This window comes from Phaseolus vulgaris, chromosome 2 (assembly GCF_000499845.2).
Source record: "Phaseolus vulgaris cultivar G19833 chromosome 2, P. vulgaris v2.0, whole genome shotgun sequence".
Classification (NCBI taxonomy): Eukaryota; Viridiplantae; Streptophyta; class Magnoliopsida; order Fabales; family Fabaceae; genus Phaseolus; species Phaseolus vulgaris.
Genome location: NC_023758.2, coordinates 49,223,476 through 49,245,917, shown reverse-complemented (window position 1 = coordinate 49,245,917; position 22,442 = coordinate 49,223,476). Strand labels below are relative to the sequence as shown.

Genomic DNA, 22,442 nt, shown 5'->3' with positions numbered 1-22,442 from the left:
AAAGAGAAGTCTTTAACTTTGTTAGTATTTAATAAGCCTATGAAATTCTTCAATTTTAAATCTTCCAACTGCTTCTCCTTCACCTTCTCCAAAAATTCATTAGTTATAACAAGGGTATTACAACTAATGCAATTTGAAGACATGGAAATCTCCAAATTCATACTCCTGAAATCTTCAATCAATGTTAGCTCTCTAATCATAAGCAACGACATTTGTATCTTTTTACGACTCAACGCATCTGCAACAACATTTGCCTTCCCAGGATGGTATATTAGCTGGAAATCATAGTCTTTTAAAAATTCAATCAATCTCCTCTGCCTCATATTTAACTCCTTCTGATCAAACAAATACTTCAAGCTTTTATGATCACTGAACACATTAAAACTAACTCTGTAAAGAAAATGTCTCCATATTTTTAAAGCAAAGACAACTGCGGCCAATTCTAGATCATGAGTTGGATAGTTTCTTTCATGCACCTTTAACTGACAAGAAGCGTAGGCAACAACTTTCTTATTCTGCATCAGAACACAACCCAATCCCTGATAGGAAACATCACAGAAAACTTCAAAAGATTGATTGGTATCAGAGATTTTCAATACAGGAGCATTAGTCAACTTTCTTTTCAACTCTTCAAAGCTTCTCTCACATTGTTCAGTCCATGCAAAAGGATGATTCTTTCTAGTCAATTGGGTCAAAGGAGCCACTATTTTAGAAAAGCCTTCTATAAATCTCCTGTAATATCCTGCTAACCCGACAAAACTTCTAATTTCTGTAACAGTTTTAGGACGTTCCCACTGAAGTACAACCTCCACTTTAGAAGGATCTACTGATATTCCCTGTGCAGAGATGACATGTCCTAAAAACTGTATTTCTGACATCCAAAAGTCACATTTTGAAAGTTTAGCATATAACTGTTTTTCTCTCAAAATGTTCAGGACAGTTCTAAGATGTTTTGCATGTTCTTCCCTTGTACGAGAATAGATCAAGATATCATCTATGAACACTACCACAAACTTAACAAGAAAAGGTTTGAATATCCGATTCATATAATCCATGAAGATAGCTGGAGCATTGGTCACACCAAATGGCATGACCAGAAATTCATAGTGACCATACCTTGATCTAAAAGCAGTCTTCTGAACATCTTCCGCTTTCACTGAAATTTGGTGATAACCTGAGTACAAATCTATTTTAGAAAAGAAAACTGCCCCATGCAACTGATCCATCTGATCATCAATTCTAGGAAGAGAATATTTATTCTTTATTGTTAACTTGTTTAATTATCTATAATCTTTGCATAGACGTGACGAACCATCTTTTTTCTTCACTAATTGCACTGGAGCTCCCCATGGAGAAACACTAGGTCGAATGAATTGCTTCTTCAATAAGTCTTCTAGTTGTTTCTTCAATTCCGCTAACTCTGCTGGTGCCATTCGGTATGGGGAAATTGACACAGGGCTTGCTCCAGGAATCAAGTTTATTGCAAATTCTATCTCTCTTTTAGGTGGAAGTCTAGGAATCTCATCAGGAAATACATCCATAAACTCCTGAACTACAAACATATCTTTTTGTACTTTATCTGTAACTATAGAACAAGCCAAAAGCATAAAACATTTTGCACATTCTTGTATCTCTCTTCCAAACTGTTGAGCTGAGATAATTTGCATTCCTTCTAATCCAGGGAAAATTAACTTCTTTCGACTACAATCTATAAGGATGTGATTAGTAGACAACCAATTCATTCCCAATATAACCTCTAAATCTTTTAGAGGTATACAAATCATGTTGATCTTATATCTATGCCCATCTATAATTACTGGACACTCAGCACACATGGAAGAAGTTACTATAATACCTTTTGTTGGTGTAGATACCACCAACTCAAATTCTAATTCTCGGACTGGCAACTTAAGTTTCTTAGCACAATCAAAAGATATAAAAGAATGGGTTGCCCCAGAATCAAACAATACAGATAACTGTGTTCCAAGGATAGAACAAATACCTCTAACAAGGCTATCAGACTGCGAAGGTTTAGCTCCACTAATAGCAAAAACTCTGCCAACAGCTTTGGGTTTTTTTTTTTTTACTATTTTGTTGTACTTACTGCACTCCGTAAGAATTTGGAGCTCCCAAATGGCATCTTCTCCTCTGTCTTCCATCATTTGCTTTATGCCTATCCACCAAAATTCAGCTTCTTCAATAAGCATATAGATGGCATAAGATAACTTTCTCTCTTTAGGGCATTGAGTAGCTTCAAAGATTCTTTTTATGTCTCTCACCCATTGGTCTGCTCCATCTGGATTTACCTTCCCATTAAACTTGGGTGGATTGTGTCTCAGAAAATCCTCCAGACTAAAGGTATGGGGTTGTTGATGAAGCTGAGATGCTTCAGCTGCTAATCTAGTTTTTCCTAATTGATGAAGGGCGGCCTGATGTTGTTGTGCCATAGTAGCACTCTGTTGTTGCAAGGCTGTTGCCATCATCTCTATTGCCCGAGCTAAGTTGGGCATATCTACTGGTGGAGGAGGAGTAGGTGGTCTACGTGCCATCTACTAAGCACGTAAAGAATTGGGTTAGAAATTACTAAAAATTTCCAACTACATCTTTAAGACAAATTAACTTAAAAGAAATCATCACACAAAATAGATACAAAACCAATCAAGACTTATCTCTAAAATGTACTCTAGCTACTTAGAATTAAGATAGAAAATAATCTTGATCTAGTCATGAGTGTGCACCCTCACCACTCTATCAAGATTCTTTTCATTCTTAATACTTTCATCTTTATTCATAACAATTAACTTGACTCGAACACAAACAAGATTTCAAGAAAAACAACTTTGTTAAACATCTTATTAGAAACTTTTAATTAAGTCTTGAGGCTAGATTTAAACAAAAATCTACACGCAGGAGAAACAAAATAAACCCACTACCCTCAGGTTATCCTAAGGATGAACCGCTCTGATACCATTAAATGTAACACCCCGGAAATACATCTAAATATTTCAATACAAGTTCTACGTATTTCTATACAAACTTGGAGTTTTTCAAAACATTCCTAATACATGATTAGGATTTATAGAAATACAAATATCTACATATTCATAGCTCAAAATAAAACTCTGAAACCTCTAAGGCTTTCCTGCACCTGTATGGTCATCTGCTCGTGTACATAGTACAGTCATCGCAGTTTAAACACAACACAAAAAGCAAGGGTAAGCTAGTGAAAATAGAATTTTATAATATACACAATTAAATCAAAAGAGAAAACCAAATTACATGATCAATTTCTCAAATTATTCAAATTTCTTCAAATCTCAACAATAAACAATCACATAGATCTCACATGGATCTACACATCCAGAATATTCAACAAACAACGTCTTCCCGAAGACCCGTATTAAGTAAGTCCTACCAGAGACTAACACCTGATCCAAAGATTACCAGCGAATCCAACAGAAAGGATCAGGGTAAGTTCAATACAACCCAAGCCGTGCATCTCATATGTCACGGTGTGCATGAACTCCCCCATCAGCTTCTCACCACCTGATATCTTAGTCTATGTGACTTAAATCATCAGTGAAGCTCGGAGATCTCTGTTACCACATAAGCATCAATACTTAATACACAGCAAACATCAGTCCATACATTATCCCAAATGTATGAATTCAATTCCAGATTATTTCATCATACAATATCATTCCAAACAAGATCCACAACATTCAAAAGCGTAATTAACATAAGAAAACAACACCTTAAATATTAAACCATCAAAATCTAATATTTTTACAAATTTAAATAATATATAAACAAACAACCCAATATAAATAAACACACAGCATCCCTGCAAGAGAAATTGAATATTGGGACCACGTCCCTTCCGCATTCAGATCTTCTATCCTAGGGTGCTATTAAAAATTAAATTTAGCTTCCCTTACCTCAATTGCTTGCTTTCCAAGCAACTTTTAGAATTTTATTCCCCACCGTTTGGATAAGCTTCAAGGTTTACGGGCCTAATGCAAATTATCCAAACTGAACAAAATTTCAGTATATAATAGAATAAGTTGAGAGGATTAAACTTCTCAACTGACCCCACAAAGATTGATGACTAAATCCTAAGGAAAAACAGAGAACAAAGGATATTTAGAGTAAAAATGAACTTACTCTGTTTGAAAATCTGATCGGGTAGAAATGTTACTTAACTCCTCTGCTACAGCGTGGTATGATCAGATTCTAAAATAGATGAGGTATAGAGTGAGAAATTTAGAGAGAAGGTAGAAGGGAGAGATGGAGAGAGAAAGAGAAAGAGGTTTCGTGTGGGGGGGGGTGTCTCTGTTTCTTCTTTTTTTTTAAAAAAGAAAAGTTGCTGTTACATTATCTCCAACTACAAAAATTTTCGTCCTCGAAAATGAACTCACCAATAAAGAGACTAGGGTATGATGCTCGTATCTCCTCTTCAATATCCCAAGTGGAGTCTCCAGAGATGAGATCCCACAATACTTTCACCATGGGAATACTTCTTCCAAGAAGTTGTTTCACTTGTGAATCTAAAATTTTGATTGGCTTCACTTCAAACGACAAATTTTCTTTGACCTGGATGGAATCAGACTCTAGAATGTGGCTAGGATCAGGTACATACTTTCGTAGCTGGGATACATGGAAAATATTGTGAATGTTAGCTAAAGGAGGAGGCAAAGCAATTTCATAAGCCATAGGGCCTATTCTCCTCAGAATTTGATAAGGTCCTATGAACTTAGGAGTCAATTTCTTGGATTTGAGTGCTCTTCCTACACCAGTGAACGGTGTAACTCTCAAAAAGACATTTTCTTTCTTTGTTTTTGTATCTTCAAGAAATCATGGGTTCAATCAATCTAGTGCTGTCGTCAACCTTGTTGCTCCTTTTGGTCGGTTTTGCAACCTCCGATGTTAACCAAGACAAATCAGAATGTATGGACAAACTCATTGGTCTGGCTGGTTGTCTCACCTACGTCAGTGGCGATGCCGCAGTCCCCACCATGGATTGCTGCTCTGGTCTCAAAGAAGTTATCGACAAAAGCAAGAGGTGCCTCTGCATCCTCATCAAGGATCGTAATGACCCAAGTCTTGGCCTCAAGGTCAACGTCACCCTCGCTCTTAGGTTCGAAGAAATCTCATTCCAACACGTACGAAGGGAAAATAACACTAGGGCGGACGCTCTATCAAGATTGGCTACCTTAAAAAATAAAGGTGTCCACCGGTCGGCCATACATGTGACCCTCTCTAAACCAAGTGTTGGTACCGAAGAATGTATGACGACCGACACTCAACCAAATTGGATGACTCCCATAAAACAATATCTGACCGACGGAGCATGCGATCCACACTTAGAGAGGACAATGAAACTACAAGCCGCCCGATACATACTCGTTGGCCAAGACCTCTACAGGAGAGGGTACTCCCGTCCCCTCCTAAAATGCCTTAGTCCAGAACAGGTCACATATGTAATGACCGAGTTACACGAGGGGATATGCGGAACCCATTCAGGGGCACGAACTATGTCCGCTAAAATTTTAAGAGCCGGATACTACTGGCCGACCGTACAAGGGGACTGCACGAACTATTTTTTCTTTTTAAAATTGTGTTAAAATTATATTAAAAATTTAATAAATACTTTTTTGAATCTGATACTTTGTCAATACGTATTCTATGAATATCTAATATATGTCTCCGACTGAAACAATATTTAAGAAGGGTGTTAGATCCTCATTTCATATGTTTTTACATAAATTCTTTTGCCATTTTGATTGGAATTTCTTTTTGGGTATGTGACAAGTGCGAACTTTCTTTGGAAGTTGGGAAATTATAGAAAGAGAAAAGTTTAAACACTTATGAGACAACCAAAGAATAATGACATGTAATAATAATACAAATTGTTCAGGAAGCTCACTAAAATATGCCTGTACAGAGCATAATTGTGGCCTTTTTTAAGTTTAAAAATGATTTTCAATCAATGAACCTTTTTCTTTAAGCGAAATTAGCTTTTTCAAAGCCAGAGAATCATCACATGAAAATCTTTCGATGCTCACTGACAAATCAGAGTATTACATTCCATTACACTTTAAAACACAGGAAGCATTGTATCCTCAAAAGCAGGTTCACAGTTCTGCTTATAGCTTTAAATGAAAACACTTCAAACTCGTATAGGTTTTATAATAATCCACCCATTTACCCCTAAAACCATATATTTGTTGGAAATACTAACTGAAGAAAGTTATAGGTTGCAGAGGATCATTCAATTTGAATCCTTCACTAGGCCTATCCAATAGTGTCAAACGGCGACAAAACTAAAAAAAGTTCACAAAACACAAGTACTCAAAATGAGAAATAGCAAGCAAGCACTGAAGCAGTAGCCAGCAGAATAAAAAAATGAAAAGGAATCAACAACACACAATGATGTGACTAAATTTAACTGCAAAAGTCGAATAAAGAAGTTTAAATAACAACAGAATCATCAGTACCCGCTGCTAGTTATGATTCAGGGGTCAACAACACACTAAAATGGACAGTCATTCCACTCAGAAAATCAGTTTTTCTGCTACTTCCTACACGCTTTACACGTCTTTTACCTCTTGTGCCTAGTTAAAAACACTTGTACAAGTTGTTCTCCATCAATTCAGGACTAGTTTTGAGCTGATGTATGAGGTTGAAAAAATTGCTGCAGCTGTGGCTGTTGCGGCACCTGGGGGGCATATTGCTGTTCATACACCACCTGTGTCTGCGGCAGTGGCTCTGGCTGTTGATGAGTCTCTTCCCTCAATGCTGCCTTAAGATCCAAAGTTGACAGCACTTCCAGCTCTTGAATTGCTGCAATTGCAGTGACTGGGCTTTCATGGTTAAAGTACGGCTTGAGCATGCCAAGAGACTCCTTCACTTTGGCTTGCTGTTAAATCAAACAAGGGAGGCATGAAATATAAAACCTATAAAAAAAATATGATAAACAATTCAACATTCAAATGGAAGCCAATTTCAACTCACAAAGTGTTCAAGCTTCTTCCTTAGATCTTCATTAGCAACCTTGTGTGCACTGATTGCAGCAGCAGTGGATCCCTGTTTCACGAGTAATAAAGCAACACAATATGCAAGAGAGAGCAATTCTCACTATCAGGTATAGCTGATCTAAGCGACAGAGATATGTACTTTAAATTCATAAACAAAAATATTTTTTCAGAATAAAAGATACTTAAAAATCACAAACATGTGCCTATTTTCTTTGTTACATGACATTCTTTAATCAAACTAAAGAATCCAGATATTTTCAACCTCCAATCCAAAGTCCACCTCCCCCAAACATAACAAACAAATAAGTCAGAAGAGTGATACTGTAATGATATCAATCCAAAAAGGCTTCATTCGACCAGTATATTAGAAAAAGTAGTTTTAGAAGATTTACTGTTAAAAGAACTTATTCATATAATTATATTTCGAAAAAACAATATTTTAAATTATTAATTTTTAAAAATAAAATAAAAAAATACAGTCTCTACACATAACAATAGTGGGTGTCTTTGGTTTAATATGAAAATCAATTTTAACTCACAATAAGTACACGTCTCAATCATGTCCAAAAATTCAAAAATAACATCACCAAAATCTAAAATAAATAGTCAGCAAAAGTAACATGCCACATTCTCATTTACCGCAGAGGGCAATTCTGATGGGATTAAAAAGCTTCAGATAACACTTCAGAAACATATGATTATAGTAAAAGAAAATTCCCCTTCTGCACGGCAATTCTATTTAAAACAAACAACATTGAAACCGTACGGACCACTTACAGGACAAGATTAGAAGAACGCATTACAAGACAAACATGCTCACATCAGATACTCTTAATTTTTTTCGTACAACCACATCCTCAAACAAGACTTCCAAGAGACAACAAAAGTAATCCTATAGGAATTATGACAAAAGAAAACATTTTTGTTATTCAAATGGTCAAAATTCAAAGCAATACAAACAATTTTTTACTCTCTGCTTGCTTAATATAAAAAAAAAAACCAACATATGTACATATATAAAATTCGCCCACAATATTTGTTGCGAAAATCACTCATTAAAACAACATTTTTTTTCTCCACATTTTCATTGAGAAGTAATTGTTTACGAAAATAGTTACTTCAAAAAGTCAGCCATGATAAGGCTTAATTTAGGCATTCAATCTTCAATCTAGTCAGTACTTAAAGTATCAAACACCCCAAAATAATCATAACCATAAATAAGCGTAAATGCATCTATGCTTGTCTTGGAAAAATGAGAAAAACAGAGAGATGACATAAAAAATAGTGGTAATATACTAACACCCTCTACATTAAAAACATAAACTTCACAACCTTCACACTTCAGGTTACTTGAAGACCTGATATTAAGAAACAAAAAATGTTATTACCTTAGGGCGTCCCACAGGCCTTCTTGCAGGATTCTTAGCCCTTCCAACGGCGAGTTTCTGGAGCCGACCCGCCCTAATAATGGGCAAGACCCCACGTGGCCGTCCGCGGCCACGGGCTGCACCACCGTCGGCAGTGGGAGTGATTGGTGGAGCACCACCAGGAGGAACAATCTTTTTGGGGCGTCCTCTGGGCCTGGGAGACCCATTGGGCACAGAAGCGTCTGGAACGATGGGCTGCACCGTGGGCTGGTCAGGAGCAACCGGAACCGCAAAGGGGATTACGGAGAGGTTGGATTTGGCTTTAGGTGGGCGGCCCCGCCGTTTGAGCCCACTGGAGATGCCCGAGACGGATTTGGGCTTGGGCGGACGCCCTAACCTCTTGGACAACTTAGATCTCGAAACGGAGCCCGGTGGGCGGCCCCTCCGGGCCGGCACTGCCGAGCCCGGGCTCACACCGAGGATCTTTCTGGGACGACCCGGGCCTCTCTTTTCGGATTCAGGAGCAGGAGCAGGGTCATCCGACAGGCCGAGTGAAGCCCAGACAGGGTCGACGATGGGCTGGGGCTTTGGTTTGGGAGGCCTGCCACGGGTCTTGTGAACTTGAGAGGGAGGAGATGCTGGAAGATTATCAGATCCAGGGAGCTTGTAGGACTTTCTGACCATGACGAGAAGGTTAACTGATCTCAAACGGTTGAGGTGGTGCGTGAGAAGAGCAGAGTGAGTGGTTGGAAGGTTCTTGTAGACTTGCTCTATGTACTTTCCTATGGCGCGTTTGCTCGACCCATCTTTCTCCTTCAGAGCCCCAATAGCTGTGTATATCATCTGACGCAACACCACACAGTTGTGAATCGCATGTTAGTGTCTGTCAAATTCAGAAAACAGAAAAAGAAATTGAGATTAAGCGGTAAAGGTACCTCGTCGTACGGCGGGTGGTTGGGAGTGGAGATGGGGTCGGGCGGTGGGAGGTGGTTGTTGGGTTGGACGGTGAAGGGGACGGTGGCCGGAGGAGGAGGAGGAGGGTCGGAGGGTGGGTCCATGGAGGGAGAGAGTGAGAGAGAAGATTGGGAAAAAGAGAAAAGAGAGTTGAAAGGGGTTAGGTTAGGTCATCTGAAAGAAGTGTTTGGGAGAAACAGAGTGAGTGATGACTTAAGAGAGAATAGCTTAATCTTGTCTCAATCTTATGTCACCTATCGACCATTCTCCACCCTTGATTCTTTTCTCCATTCATTCACTTTCTTCATACTTCATCAATTCACTTTCTTTTACATATCAAAATTATAAAAAAAAATCTTTCATATTATTCATGTACGGCTACTAAATTTAGGAATCCAGATCGAAAACAATTTAAACAAACATCTTCTAAGAACAAAATCAAAATCATGATGAAGTTTAAAAACTCGAAAGGAGACAATATCTCATATACGGTGATTGATATTAGCGATCTTTGAGGCTTAGACACTCCTCTTAAATGACGACACTCGTAGGACATGTATTAATGAAATGTCAAATTCAAAAAATATTTATTTAATTCTTTACAATTCTAATACGGTTCTAACATAATTTTAAAAAATAAAAAATATATTAATTTTTTTTCAAAATTCAAACTTATTTTATAAATTTTTAGTATGATTATAAAAATAAAGAACAAATCTTTTTGAACTAGCGGGAAAATATCTTTTTACTAAAAGAATTAAACATATTTGTGCATATAAATCTTTATTGTTATTTTTATAATTTTAATTTTAACTTTAATAAAAAAAAATGTGTTATTTAACATCATTTGTGATCTCAAACTCATTTTTTCTCAAAATAATAATTTACATCTTTAACCTTTTCAAACATACTAGTATCACATTTTCTACCAACTATGGTAGAAACGTCTTCTAATGTGTAATTTCAGTATAAAGTATTTTTAGCAAATGGATGAAATGAGACTTTTTATAAACACATATTTAACTAAATTTACAAGATTTTAGGTTATTCAATAACACTTATAAATCTCATAGATTGAATATTTTTTTTAAATAATTATAACATCCAATTGTATATTTAACCACTCAATTATCATAAATTTGTGAATTATACTTTTTCTTTTTGTAAATTTTCCTATCAAAGTCTTTAATTTGGGCATTTTTTTGTCAATTTTACAAAATGTTAATTGCATTTTTTTTAATATTTTTCTGTTAAATGTTTTTCTTTTAGCAAAGGCTTTATTTTACATTGATAACTCTCACTATTAAATTCAATGTGAATATTAAAAGATAACATTTATCTATTTGGCCACTTATAGTAACATCAAAATAAGTACACAAACTCAAGAATTAGGTGTGTGTTAGAGTCATCTTTGGAAAGTGAGACAACTTTTTTTAGAAGATTAGGTGATTTTCATTTTTAAGATTTGTGAAGAGATGTTCACGTGTTTAGCGGTTTCAAATGTGTTTTGACCATTTAGTTTATATTCAATATTTAATTAAACTTGTTTGGTGTTGTGGAACTTGTGTCAATGTTTTTTTCATGACTTCATTTGTTTTCCATATTTTGCGTTTAAAGTTTTAATATAACTTGTGTTTATCTTATTTTCGTATGTTCTTTTCATATAATATTTATGATTTATCATCTCACGCTACTTTGATTTAATATTTAATGTGATAAACTCTTTTTAAAATGTACCTAATAGGTTCATTTAAAATTTATATTTGACCATACAAATTTATGAATTTCAATAAACTTAAAATATTTAATATCATCAAAATCATTAATATTTTAGATATTTAGTCATTATTAAGATGTTCATCCTTAATATAGGATTATATTTAATTAAATAAATATACATATATTACAATTTGATTTTGAATTTGTTTTTAAAATTATTATACTTTAATGTGCCATAAGGATTTAATTTATTTTATTTTTGTATTTTTTACTTAATTAAAGTCTCACCTTTACTAGTGAAGTTATATTAAGTTGCATAGTTTTTTTATGCAATAAATTTTATACACACCTAAAACTTGGGAGAAAAATATAGAAATTACCATATGAACTAAATTTACTTTAAGATTTAATTTTATAGTTTCTTTCAATTATTGTCTTTTCTTTCCAAAAATCATAATCATGAACTTGGGTGCATGAAATCTTATGTTTTCATAATATGGTCTAATTAAAGAATAAAGAACAATTATTTTGATGCATGATCACACATCATTTAGAGTAAAATGTTAGTTTATTTTTCTTTTTGGATGTCTTCTTCTATCATTTTGTTTGCTTGTTTATCTTTCATACAACCAATCAAACATACAATCAAATTTTGAATTTATTCAAATTACCTTAAATCAACTTAGTCACATTAAATTAATTATTGTTTTTTCGTGTAAATAAAAGTCCCACATATACTATTGAAGGGATTATTTGTTTTAACATATAAAAGATATCTGAACCATCAATATTATTAGTGTAAGTTGTGTAGTTTTTCTATAGAATAAATTACACATAAAGACTTACTCATTAAAAAAATATATATGAGGAAAATACAGATATCATGTTTGCACTAAAATTGTATTTTACAAATGTTTTAACTTATTTTTTTTTTAAAATTATAATTTCCATCGTGGTTGCACGTTAAGATCCTAAATTACACGTGTAGACAATTTGTTAACCTAAAAGATTTGTTGAGACACTAGACGATTTGTGACCTACTAAACAATTTGTTGACTAAAAAATCATACATGGAGTTTATATTTTTATGTTTTGATGATAAAAATAACAACTAAGTGGTTTACTTGTATTTTGACTATTCTAACAATGTTTTGTGTAACTACAAATTTTAGTAAATCTTCTAACCGTTTGCAACATGTGCTAATGATAGACGTTATGATAAAATTGGTTAGTTACATAACAAAATGCAGATTGAATATCTTATTCGTAATATGTTTTATTAAGAACGTCACCAATTTTTTATAACACAAAACGAATTGAATAATTATATGAGAAAAACACAAATATTAACTTGAGTGTTAAAATCACTATAATTGAATTTTACAATTTCTTTAAATATTATCTCTTCTTTCCTAAAATCACAACCTTGCTCTTTTAGATTTGTTGTTTTAACTTTAGCTTTTAATTTATTCATATTTAATGTACTATAAGCAAAATTTATTGCATTTTTTAGTTCTTTTTGGGGGCTAAAATTTGGCTTTTACTATGAATTTGAGTCTATTTTTAACGTGAATTGAAGTCTCACATTTACAATTGCCTAGATTCAATATTTTAACATAAATAATGACTCTAACACTTTTAAGCAACTTACCATAATAATCAAATTAAATATCAATAATAAGAGTATATCATATGAAAAAAATTATCATTAACTTTTATAAAATGTGATTTTCCCCGTGATTTTAAAGTAACAATTATTTTTAAATTTTAATTTGGTTGACGTATAACTTTTTTTATTCTTTGGCTTATTAGTTTATTAATTTTGTATATATGGGTCAAGGGATAGAGCATTGATGATTCATTATATTTTATTGGTTTTTGACCACGATGAAGTTATTTTTTTTTGTTTTTAATCAAAATGGGGTCTGTTTAAAAAAAATTATAAATTTAGGCAAGTCGTGCCGAATTGGCACGACTTCTTATGCACAAATCATTCCAATTTGACACGACTTTGTCATGTCATACTGAAGTCGTGCCAACTTGGCACAACTTCTGCCCTGTCATACTGAAGTCGTGTCAACGTGGCACAACTTCTGCCACGTCATATATATATATATATATATATATATATATATATATATATTTTATTTATTTATTTATTTATTTATTTTTTAAATTATTGTTTATATATTGAGTAGTAAGTTATGTAATGTTAAAAAATAATTTGATTACATAAATTTCTAAAAGTGTTAGTTTTAAGGAACAAAAATTTGGATAATCGTATATGGATCATGTCCGATGCCATTAAATATCAAAAAATTTGATATATGAGACATTAAATATAAAAATAGACTTTTTGGCTAGTGGGAAACCATGTCTGGCGACAATGTCCTCAGGAGTTAATGACTTAAAGTTTGAATAAACTGATTATCCAAACATGATCCATACACGATTATTCAATTTTTTCTTCCTTAAAACTAACACTCTTAGAAAATTATGTATCAAAATAATTTTTAACATTACATAACTTACTACCCAATATATAAACAAAAAAATTAAAAAAAAAATATGACGCGGCAGAAGTCGTGTCAAGTTGACACGATTTCAGTATGACATGACAGAGTTGTGTCTAATTGGGACGATTTGTGCATATGAAGTCGTGCCGAATTGACACAACTTGCCTAAATTTGTATTTTTTTTAAAAGAACCCCATTTCGATAAAAAGAGAAAAAAATAACCCCATCATGGTCAAAATCCCATATTTTATTCATTGTTTAGCTTTTTTTTTTACAATTAATAATGCTTAAGATTTTATTATTCTAATTCAGGCTTTAATTATGGTTTGGGCCTTATGATCGAAGTATTTTAAGTTTGTGCAATTTCTTCCTCCACCTCCATAGTTTATTTCTGCATCTCTACCCTTTTAGTGAAAAATCAAATATATCTCTAATAAAAATAAAAATTAAGTTTAAGTATCTATGCATTCATCATCTTCTTCATTTCATAAAAACGATATTTCAAATTCTACAATTTAAAATCATCTTTAAATCTAAAAAATAATTTTCAAATTTTAAAATTAAAAAATTATAATAATGTTTTTCAAATTATACAATTCAAAATTCATTTCTAAACAAAATTAACTTAAAACAATGTATAACACTAGTTTCTCTATTTATTAAAAAAATTCAAAAATTCACACACTTGCATAGGAACATAATAATGCTTATTATATATTATATAGAATGACATAAACGAATCAGATTAAATAAGCAAACGAAGTCGTGTTTAAATAGTAAAAAATAAAATAAAATTATAATTAATTATTTTTCATCTATCTTAATTTATTCTAATTCAAACCACTTTTTTTTGGATTTTTTCCTTTTCCATCTTACCATCCAAACAAATCTTAAAATTTTCAAAATTTATGAGTTAAAAAAAACCACACTAAACGAAACTTAATTATTTTGAACAAAATTTAGGTAACAGAAACATTCATCATCTACATTAAATAAAACAAAAACCCTAATTTATTTAAAATAAAATTTCACTTTTTTGATTTTCACGTGGCTACTGTGCTTTATGAATCTTTATGGCAATTCGTTTCAAAATTGAATTGGGCGTCCTAGAATCGCGTCCAATAAAAGAACTTCATTTAATCATTTTTTATACCAAACACTACCTGTCACTCATGTTATATGGCCACCTAATGCATTTTTTTTATTATTTAAATTTATTCTGTCTTTGACATTTTTTTGCTTTAATAATATATTAGCTGTGATTTAGTATTATATACTTGCACCATGCAATTTATTTTATTTATTATAATTAGTAGTGGTAATAAGATTAATGTTGTTAAACAAAGATTGAAAAACAAAATTAATCAATCGTTTAATGGTAATAAATAAATAAATTTGAGGTTAAGGTATTTAAAAAAGTTTCCTTTAGGGAAAAAAAAATATTTTTTATGGGAAAAAAATTAATAACATATTAAAATGTTATTCGAAACATAACCCATTGCTTCAAACTCAATTATAATTAATGTTGTTGCTTTTTAAAACAATATAACATCATTATTGATATAAAATACAATAAAAAAATAAGTTTTTTGGGTGCATAATATAAATTAAGTTCATGACATGTGAATTTACGTTTAGTTCATATAAGTTTAAATATTACAAAATTAATTTAACCAACGAAATGAATATTTAAGAATAAATTATTTCGTTACCATTCAAGAATAATTTAAAAATTAAATGTATGTTAAGGAGAGATTATTCTTTGTGCATTAGTTTGAATATTTTAAATAATACAAAAGTGAATAAAACCATCATACTATTTCACCTTATGACATAACGGAGCTATGATCTATATCATTATATAAAATAAAAGTTACACATTTTTATAATTATTTTTAATTAGATAATTTTATTTTTTAATATATTAAAATATTTTTTTTATTTGATATATTACGTAACTACATAATATTTTTATTAAAAGAATACTTAATTTCTACAAAATGGGTCAAGTTTTTAGGTTACATTAATAACTCGAATAAGCAACTACCTACTCATGCTTTCCTTGTTTTTTTTAATATTATTACTACCATATAATTAAATTATTTTAATTACATTAAGTAATGTTTTTATTATTGATTAATAAATACGACTGTGTTATATTTTTCAAAGATCAATTAGACACATATGATATATATATATATATAGAAAGAACTTATATTAAAATATAAAATATTTGATATGAGTAGCATATTTTGATTAGAATTGTTAACATTCCGTTAATTTTTGTATTTATTATGTTGTTAATTAGAAGAATGTAAAAGAAGTTTTATGGCAGAAGAATGATTAAGAAAGATGGGCAGACGCAATGATGAATGTGTGTTCCAAATCCAAATTCTGATCCAAATTAAGACCTAATTCACACGTCACCTTAAACATGTTGTAAAAGGCAACCACCTTAAACACCGCATACCAAAACCATGTAAGACCTTGTATTCGTATAGTATGAATGTTCATACGAATGTTTGTAATATATAAGTTACACGTCATCTTCACCAAACCAAAAGCTGCCATCTTTCTCTCTCTGTTATGTGTTATCACTCGCCCAATGATATTGGGTGTGTGAACTGTCATACATGGAAAAAGAAAAAAAAGTGTTTTTTCATAAAAAAAATGGAGGGAGTTGAAGAAATATGATTAAAAACGTAACAGGGATAATAAAAAAATAATAATAAATAAAAGGGGTATTGGTTTGGTTGAAGTGGGAGAGAAGAGAGAAGAGAAGAGAGAAGAGAGAAGAGAGAAGGAGAAACGCAGAGAGTCAAAGGGATCAAAGAAAGAGTGAAGTGGTAATAATCTATGTGTTGATATTCATGGGTGGTGGAGGAACGCTCGTGGAAGGGATTCGACGTTTGTTTCAACGACGCGCTTCCAACTCTGCTGAAACCCACAACAATGCCAACAATAGCCGCGTCTACGTGAGAGATTTGCGCGCGCAGTTGTCTTCCATTCCCAACCACAACCACCTCGTTGACCCTGATTTCGATTTCTCCACCTTGAAGCCCATCAAAGTTCCCGCACAAATCCCCTTCAGACCCTCTTCTATGGATCATCACAAAAAGGTTATCTTTTCATCGCCCCATCTCTTCTTTTTTCTTCCTGCAACCTCTTTTCTCTTCTCTTTTCCTTTTCTGTTTCACTTATTCTATTGGGTACTGCTCAAGTTTCGTTTTTTATTTTTTCCCAATCCACTCTTTTATCGTCTTCTGTGATTGTTCTTTTGTCTTAACCTCTGCTGGATCAATTTGGTTGTACCTTTTTTTTTTGTTTCTCTCTCTCACAAGTAATTACCTGATGCAAAAGTAGTTTAGCGAGTTATTGATTAATTCCTTTCCCAGTCCCTTTTCTTAAAGTACTTACTTGCTAGATGGGGGTGTACCAACCAGAAGGGATTGATTTTTTGGATCAAGATGTGTCGAGAAAGAAATATACACATTTAATATGTGATGTTGTCGGCACAAGATTGCCCTGGATGCAGGAAACACGTGAGAAATGAAGAGAAAAAGTTTTGTGGTGTGTGTTCTGCTTGTGGAGACAAAGTACTGAATTTCATGGCATTGTTAGTTTGTGTGAATGTTGTGTTCTTTATTGATGGATTTTTTTTTGCTGTATTTCACATGTTACTGTAGCACTTGTTGTGGTCAAAAGAAAAGAGCAGATTGAGTTATAGTCTTCAAATTTTGTTTCTTATGGTTTGTGGTTGTCAATCAGGGTGCCCCAGAGTCAGAGTTTTTCACTGAGTATGGAGAGGCAAGTCAATACCAGATCCAAGAGGTTGTTGGAAAAGGAAGTTATGGTGTTGTGGGTTCTGCCGTTGATGCTCACTCAGGTGAAAGGGTTGCAATCAAGAAAATTAATGATGTTTTTGAGCATGTATCCGATGCCACGCGGATCCTTAGAGAAATTAAGCTCTTGCGGTTGCTTAGACATCCTGATATTGTGGAAATTAAGCATATCATGCTTCCTCCTTCACGGAGAGAGTTCAGGGATATCTATGTAGTGTTTGAGTTGATGGAATCTGATCTCCATCAAGTAATCAAGGCCAATGATGATCTTACTCCTGAGCACCACCAATTTTTCTTGTACCAACTTCTTAGGAGCCTGAAATATATTCATTCAGGTACTATATCCTTGTTAGAACTTGGTCCTTTACTTTTTCAGATAATGATTAGTGTAGTGTTTTCTTGCAGCAAACGTGTTTCATCGTGATCTGAAGCCAAAAAATATTCTTGCTAATGCTGACTGCAAACTAAAAATATGCGATTTTGGGCTTGCTCGAGTTTCATTCAATGATGCTCCATCAGCTATATTCTGGACTGTGAGTACACCATTGTGTGACCATGTTGAACTGTTACATTTATCAACTATGTTCTTTCTGATTTCTAAGAGTAGGAAACTGCATATTGTAATCTGGGTTTCTCCCTAACCCTGTGGCTGACTTATTTTATCTACTTTGAATAAGGATTATGTTGCAACTCGGTGGTACCGTGCACCAGAATTATGTGGTTCTTTTTTCTCAAAAGTAAGTTTCTACTCTTCTTTTAGTAACATCTGTTCTTCCTTTGTATATAATATAAGCTATTGAACAGGCTTGGTGTGTTGAAACAAGCGTGCAATTTTGAAATTCTTGTCTTTTGCAGTACACCCCTGCGATTGATATATGGAGCATTGGATGCATATTTGCAGAAATGCTCACTGGGAAGCCATTGTTTCCTGGGAAAAATGTTGTGCACCAATTGGATCTCATGACCGATTTGCTTGGCACTCCTCCTCCCGAGTGCATTGCAAGGGTTAGTACATCAAATCTAATTTGAAGTTTTATGAAATCTATAGGGCAGGTTTATGTTGTGACATGGTGTAATTGGAGTATTTCTATGTTTCCAATGTTCTTTTTCTTTCAGATTTATCCTGTTTTATGTTTTCAAGATGCACCTTATGGCTTTATCCACTCTATACAATATCCTCCAAGTGTATAAACTTTTAATCTTAATTTTGCAGATTCGAAATGAAAAGGCTAAAAGGTATCTCAATAGCATGAGAAAAAAGCAACCAGTTCCATTTTCCCAAAAATTTCCAAATGCAGATCCATTGGCTCTTCGTTTATTGGAGGGCCTACTTGCATTTGATCCTAAAGACCGTCCATCAGCTGAAGAGGTTGGTCTCCTATCCCAATGGGAAAATTTCATTGATAATTACCTATGAGGATTTTTCATTATTTCTCTTATGCTTGTGACACCAGGCATTAGCTGATCCTTACTTCTTTGGTTTGGCAAACATAGACCGTGAACCGTCTACTCAACCCATTTCAAAGCTTGAGTTTGAATTTGAGAGAAGGAAATTGACCAAAGATGATGTTAGGGAGTTGATTTATCGAGAGGTATGATCGTAGTACATTTATGTAACTCCTACTTTAATTAATCACTACAAGAAATATTGATGTTAGCCTCCTCAAAAAACCCACATAAAGACCAAAAGGGACACTAAACTCACTCTAATTATCATTTAGTGTCTCCCTTCTAGTCTTTGTGTGAATTTTTTTGGGGAGACTAACATCAATATTTCTTGTAGTGAATTGTCTTCTACTCTTTTTAGTCCTGTGATAATAATTCTTTAAATATTTTAAGTGAACAGATTTTGGAGTATCATCCCCAAATGCTCCAAGAACATCTTCGTGGTGGAGATCAAACTAGCTTCATGTATCCAAGGTAGATCTGCTACAATTAATATCCAAACCACTGTTTATAGTCGTGTCACAAGGGACAAACACTAGTTCTTCAATACTAAATAAGATACTAAGCCAACTTTTACTGTATAACGTTTACTAACACCTACTTTTATAACTGTTAATTAACAGGAACCCCTGCTTGCATTATTGTTCTTGCTACCATGTTCATTTTTATTTATTTTTTTACTTTTTGGCAAATACTTTGAAAATCTTATTCCCTTTTGTATATAAATTTTAATCCTTAGAGTTAAAGTTTGTACTGAATACAACATTTCTGACGGCTAATTTTCCATTTACGTTCCACACTTCATCTGAGAACTCTAACATGGAATCTGAAGTTTTTGAAATTTAATCTCTCATCGTTTTGGTTATTAGTTGGTAATTCTATGTTGTCTTGTTGCATAGTGGGGTTGATCGGTTCAAGAGACAGTTTGCACATCTTGAGGAGCATTATGGAAAAGGTGAACGAAGCACTCCATTGCAGAGACAGCATGCCTCATTACCTAGGCAAGTCTTTGGTTAAACATTTGGTTCAAACTTGTCCAACATATTCAAATATTTGATTGGCAACTTGCACATTAAACAGCCTTTTTGTCTTGTTCTTTTGGAGATTTCATATTTGTTATTACTCATGGATTTTAATATTAATGTCTGTTAAAAGATGAGTTTGGTAGACAAGCCTATGAACCTTTTTATTTTTATAAAAGTTTTCATGTTAGGCATCACTAGCAACCTTTTCTGTAATACTCAATTTCACTTTATGCAGAGAGAGAGTTTGTGCTCCCAAGGATGAAAGTAAACAACACAACGATTCTGAAAATCCAAGTGGATCAAATCTACAGAGCTCTCCAGAGTCTGATGCCACAGGTTCTCAAAATGGAACTTCCAGACCAAACTGCAGTGCACGTAGCTTGTTAAAGAGTGCGAGTATTAGTGCTTCCAAGTGTGTAGTTGTGAAACAAAATAAAGATCCAGAGGTAGTAGCTAACTATCTTTTCAAGTGCATACATTGCTTTATGAAGAGAGAAATTGTTATATGGTTCAAGAACATGAGGTTCCAACCAATCTTTAGTAACCACACAGATGTAAACACATTCTTCACTTTGTACAAAAGTGTTAATAAGTGTGTCACCTAAAAATAGGTTGGAACCAGATGGTTTTGGATCTCACACTACAAGAAAATCATTAAATAAAAATTATTTTTAGAGACAAAAAAAATTTGTTGTTATATTAACTATTTAGAAACTATTTATCAATAATAGAAATTAATCTAGAAACCAATAACTTTTTAGTCTCTAAGATGATATCTAATTTAGTCAATATAACAACTAATTATTTTTAGTATTTAGAATTGGTTTCTATTTAATGATTTTCTAGTACTGTCATTGCAATTTTTGTTGTGAGTAAAATATATTGATGTAATTGTGTATTTGTTTTGCATCAGCAAGAGGCAATCAGGGAGATAAATGATGAGGTGGTGGATGGAGTGAGAGATGTTGATGCCCTCCATGCTTGATTATGATTTTGGTCTTGCTTCGTTCCTTACTTCCATACTTTGATTCTCTGCACAATGAGAGAGAAGTGTTGATGGTGGTTTGAAGCACTCTTAGTGCTAGAAAAGGTCACTTTAGGACTCAGCTCGTTAGTCATATCATCAAATGCCATTTTGTTTGTATTACTGTTGTAACCATTTGTTTACTGTGTAAGGAAAACAATGTATACTTCCCATTCATATGTTTTATTTTATATTATGAAACAGATCGAAAGAAGAGAATGTTAGCCAAAAAAAAACAAGCCTCATATACATAGGGTACCCTGCAGGGTGAGCAGTTGAAATTTATTAAATTTGTTGTAAGATATTAATTGTTTGCTTAATAATTTAGGCTTATTGCTTGCACTCTATGAGGCTTGGACAGTCTCTTAAATGATGTATCTGTGTTAGACACACATATCAAATATTGACACTCGTATAATACTTGTAGGATATGTATCGGCGAAGTATTTAATTCAAAAAATATATTAGATTTCTGACAATTTTAGTACGGTTCTAACACAATTTTAAAAACGATAAATACATTAATTTTTTAAGAACTCAAATTTATTGTATAAATTTTTATTAGAATTATAAACATAAAAGAACAAATTATTTTGAATCCATATATTTATATTGCATTTTATTGGACCAAATGTGAAGTAGTAAGTAGTGTAGGTCCATTTCCAACCATTGTAATAACTCCTTATCCATCAAGAGTCACATCTCCACTTGCATTCAAAGGGTTATCATCTAACAACGGTCTAAATAGGTATGCAATTTATCATCATTAATTATTCCTGAAATTCTATAATAACTAAATATTAAAATTAGTTATTGACCACACTATAAGATTCCATTCAAAGCATGCAGGATTATAAAAAGCTTTGAAGTAAAAGGATGGTTTGTTTTTAAAAGTTTTTATTTACAATTTGTTGAATCTTATAGTATAAATACTCGTTTAAGAAGTAATATTTGATAACAATTTTTTAAAACAATTTACAACTTATATTAAAAATAATTTTATCTATTATCTTTTCAATTATAGATATAATTTATACATTAATGATTAAATGATAAACTCTTGATTAAACTTTGTCTAAACCAATCATAATTATACTTTAACAAAAAAATTATTTGCTGATAGAAAAAACTAGGAATATTTCAATAATTTATCATCAGATTTTATAATAAGTGCATAAAAAGCAAGTACAAAAAGAGTATAACAAAAATTAATTGTATACTTAAAGTTGTATATTGTATATTATTACTACAAAATAAGAATTGAGTAGTGTTTTGCAGTAGATTGAAAGTCAACTTATTATCACTCTTTCTCCATGTCCCACCTCTGACCTCCTTAGCAGCCATAAGGGAATGTCAATAAGATAAATAAAATACTGTGAACAATAGTAGTAAGTATTATACGATTCACGATACAGTTCTAGTTGTTCGCAAATAAGAATAATCGTTTTTACTCTCGTATCACGAATCGTATAAAGCTCAAAACATTTTGTATAGCAACTTGGGATTTATTTT

The 22,442-nt window shown here is 32.8% G+C and overlaps 3 protein-coding genes and 1 long non-coding RNA gene across 4 annotated transcripts; 1 reads left to right on the top strand and 3 right to left on the bottom strand.

Annotated features, from left to right (window-relative positions):
* Positions 1-1,280: 1,280 nt before the first annotated feature.
* On the bottom strand, positions 1,281-2,549 carry LOC137809559 (uncharacterized). Its single transcript, XM_068610663.1, has 2 exons — positions 2,003-2,549; positions 1,281-1,900 (listed from the first exon to the last, which is right to left on the bottom strand). The coding sequence occupies exons 1-2, from the start codon at positions 2,547-2,549 to the stop codon at positions 1,281-1,283; spliced, it is 1,167 nt and encodes a 388-aa protein (XP_068466764.1).
* A 703-nt stretch (positions 2,550-3,252) lies between these two features.
* Positions 3,253-4,007, bottom strand: LOC137809841 (uncharacterized). Its single transcript, XR_011080820.1, has 2 exons — positions 3,939-4,007; positions 3,253-3,596 (listed from the first exon to the last, which is right to left on the bottom strand). It is a non-coding gene; the product is annotated as an uncharacterized lncRNA (long non-coding RNA).
* Positions 4,008-6,430: 2,423 nt separating this feature from the next.
* Positions 6,431-9,707, bottom strand: LOC137813025 (histone H1.2-like). The gene is made up of 4 exons (XM_068615302.1): positions 9,340-9,707; positions 8,426-9,247; positions 7,015-7,086; positions 6,431-6,919 (listed from the first exon to the last, which is right to left on the bottom strand). The coding sequence occupies exons 1-4, from the start codon at positions 9,460-9,462 to the stop codon at positions 6,659-6,661; spliced, it is 1,278 nt and encodes a 425-aa protein (XP_068471403.1). The 5' UTR covers positions 9,463-9,707; the 3' UTR covers positions 6,431-6,658.
* A 6,376-nt stretch (positions 9,708-16,083) lies between these two features.
* Positions 16,084-21,277, top strand: LOC137813024 (mitogen-activated protein kinase 9-like). Its single transcript, XM_068615301.1, has 11 exons — positions 16,084-16,712; positions 17,362-17,770; positions 17,841-17,968; positions 18,113-18,172; positions 18,291-18,440; positions 18,649-18,804; positions 18,890-19,027; positions 19,282-19,355; positions 19,781-19,882; positions 20,142-20,352; positions 20,820-21,277. Exons 1-11 carry the CDS (start codon positions 16,464-16,466, stop codon positions 20,889-20,891), a joined length of 1,749 nt encoding a protein of 582 aa, XP_068471402.1. The 5' UTR covers positions 16,084-16,463; the 3' UTR covers positions 20,892-21,277.
* Positions 21,278-22,442: the final 1,165 nt, after the last annotated feature.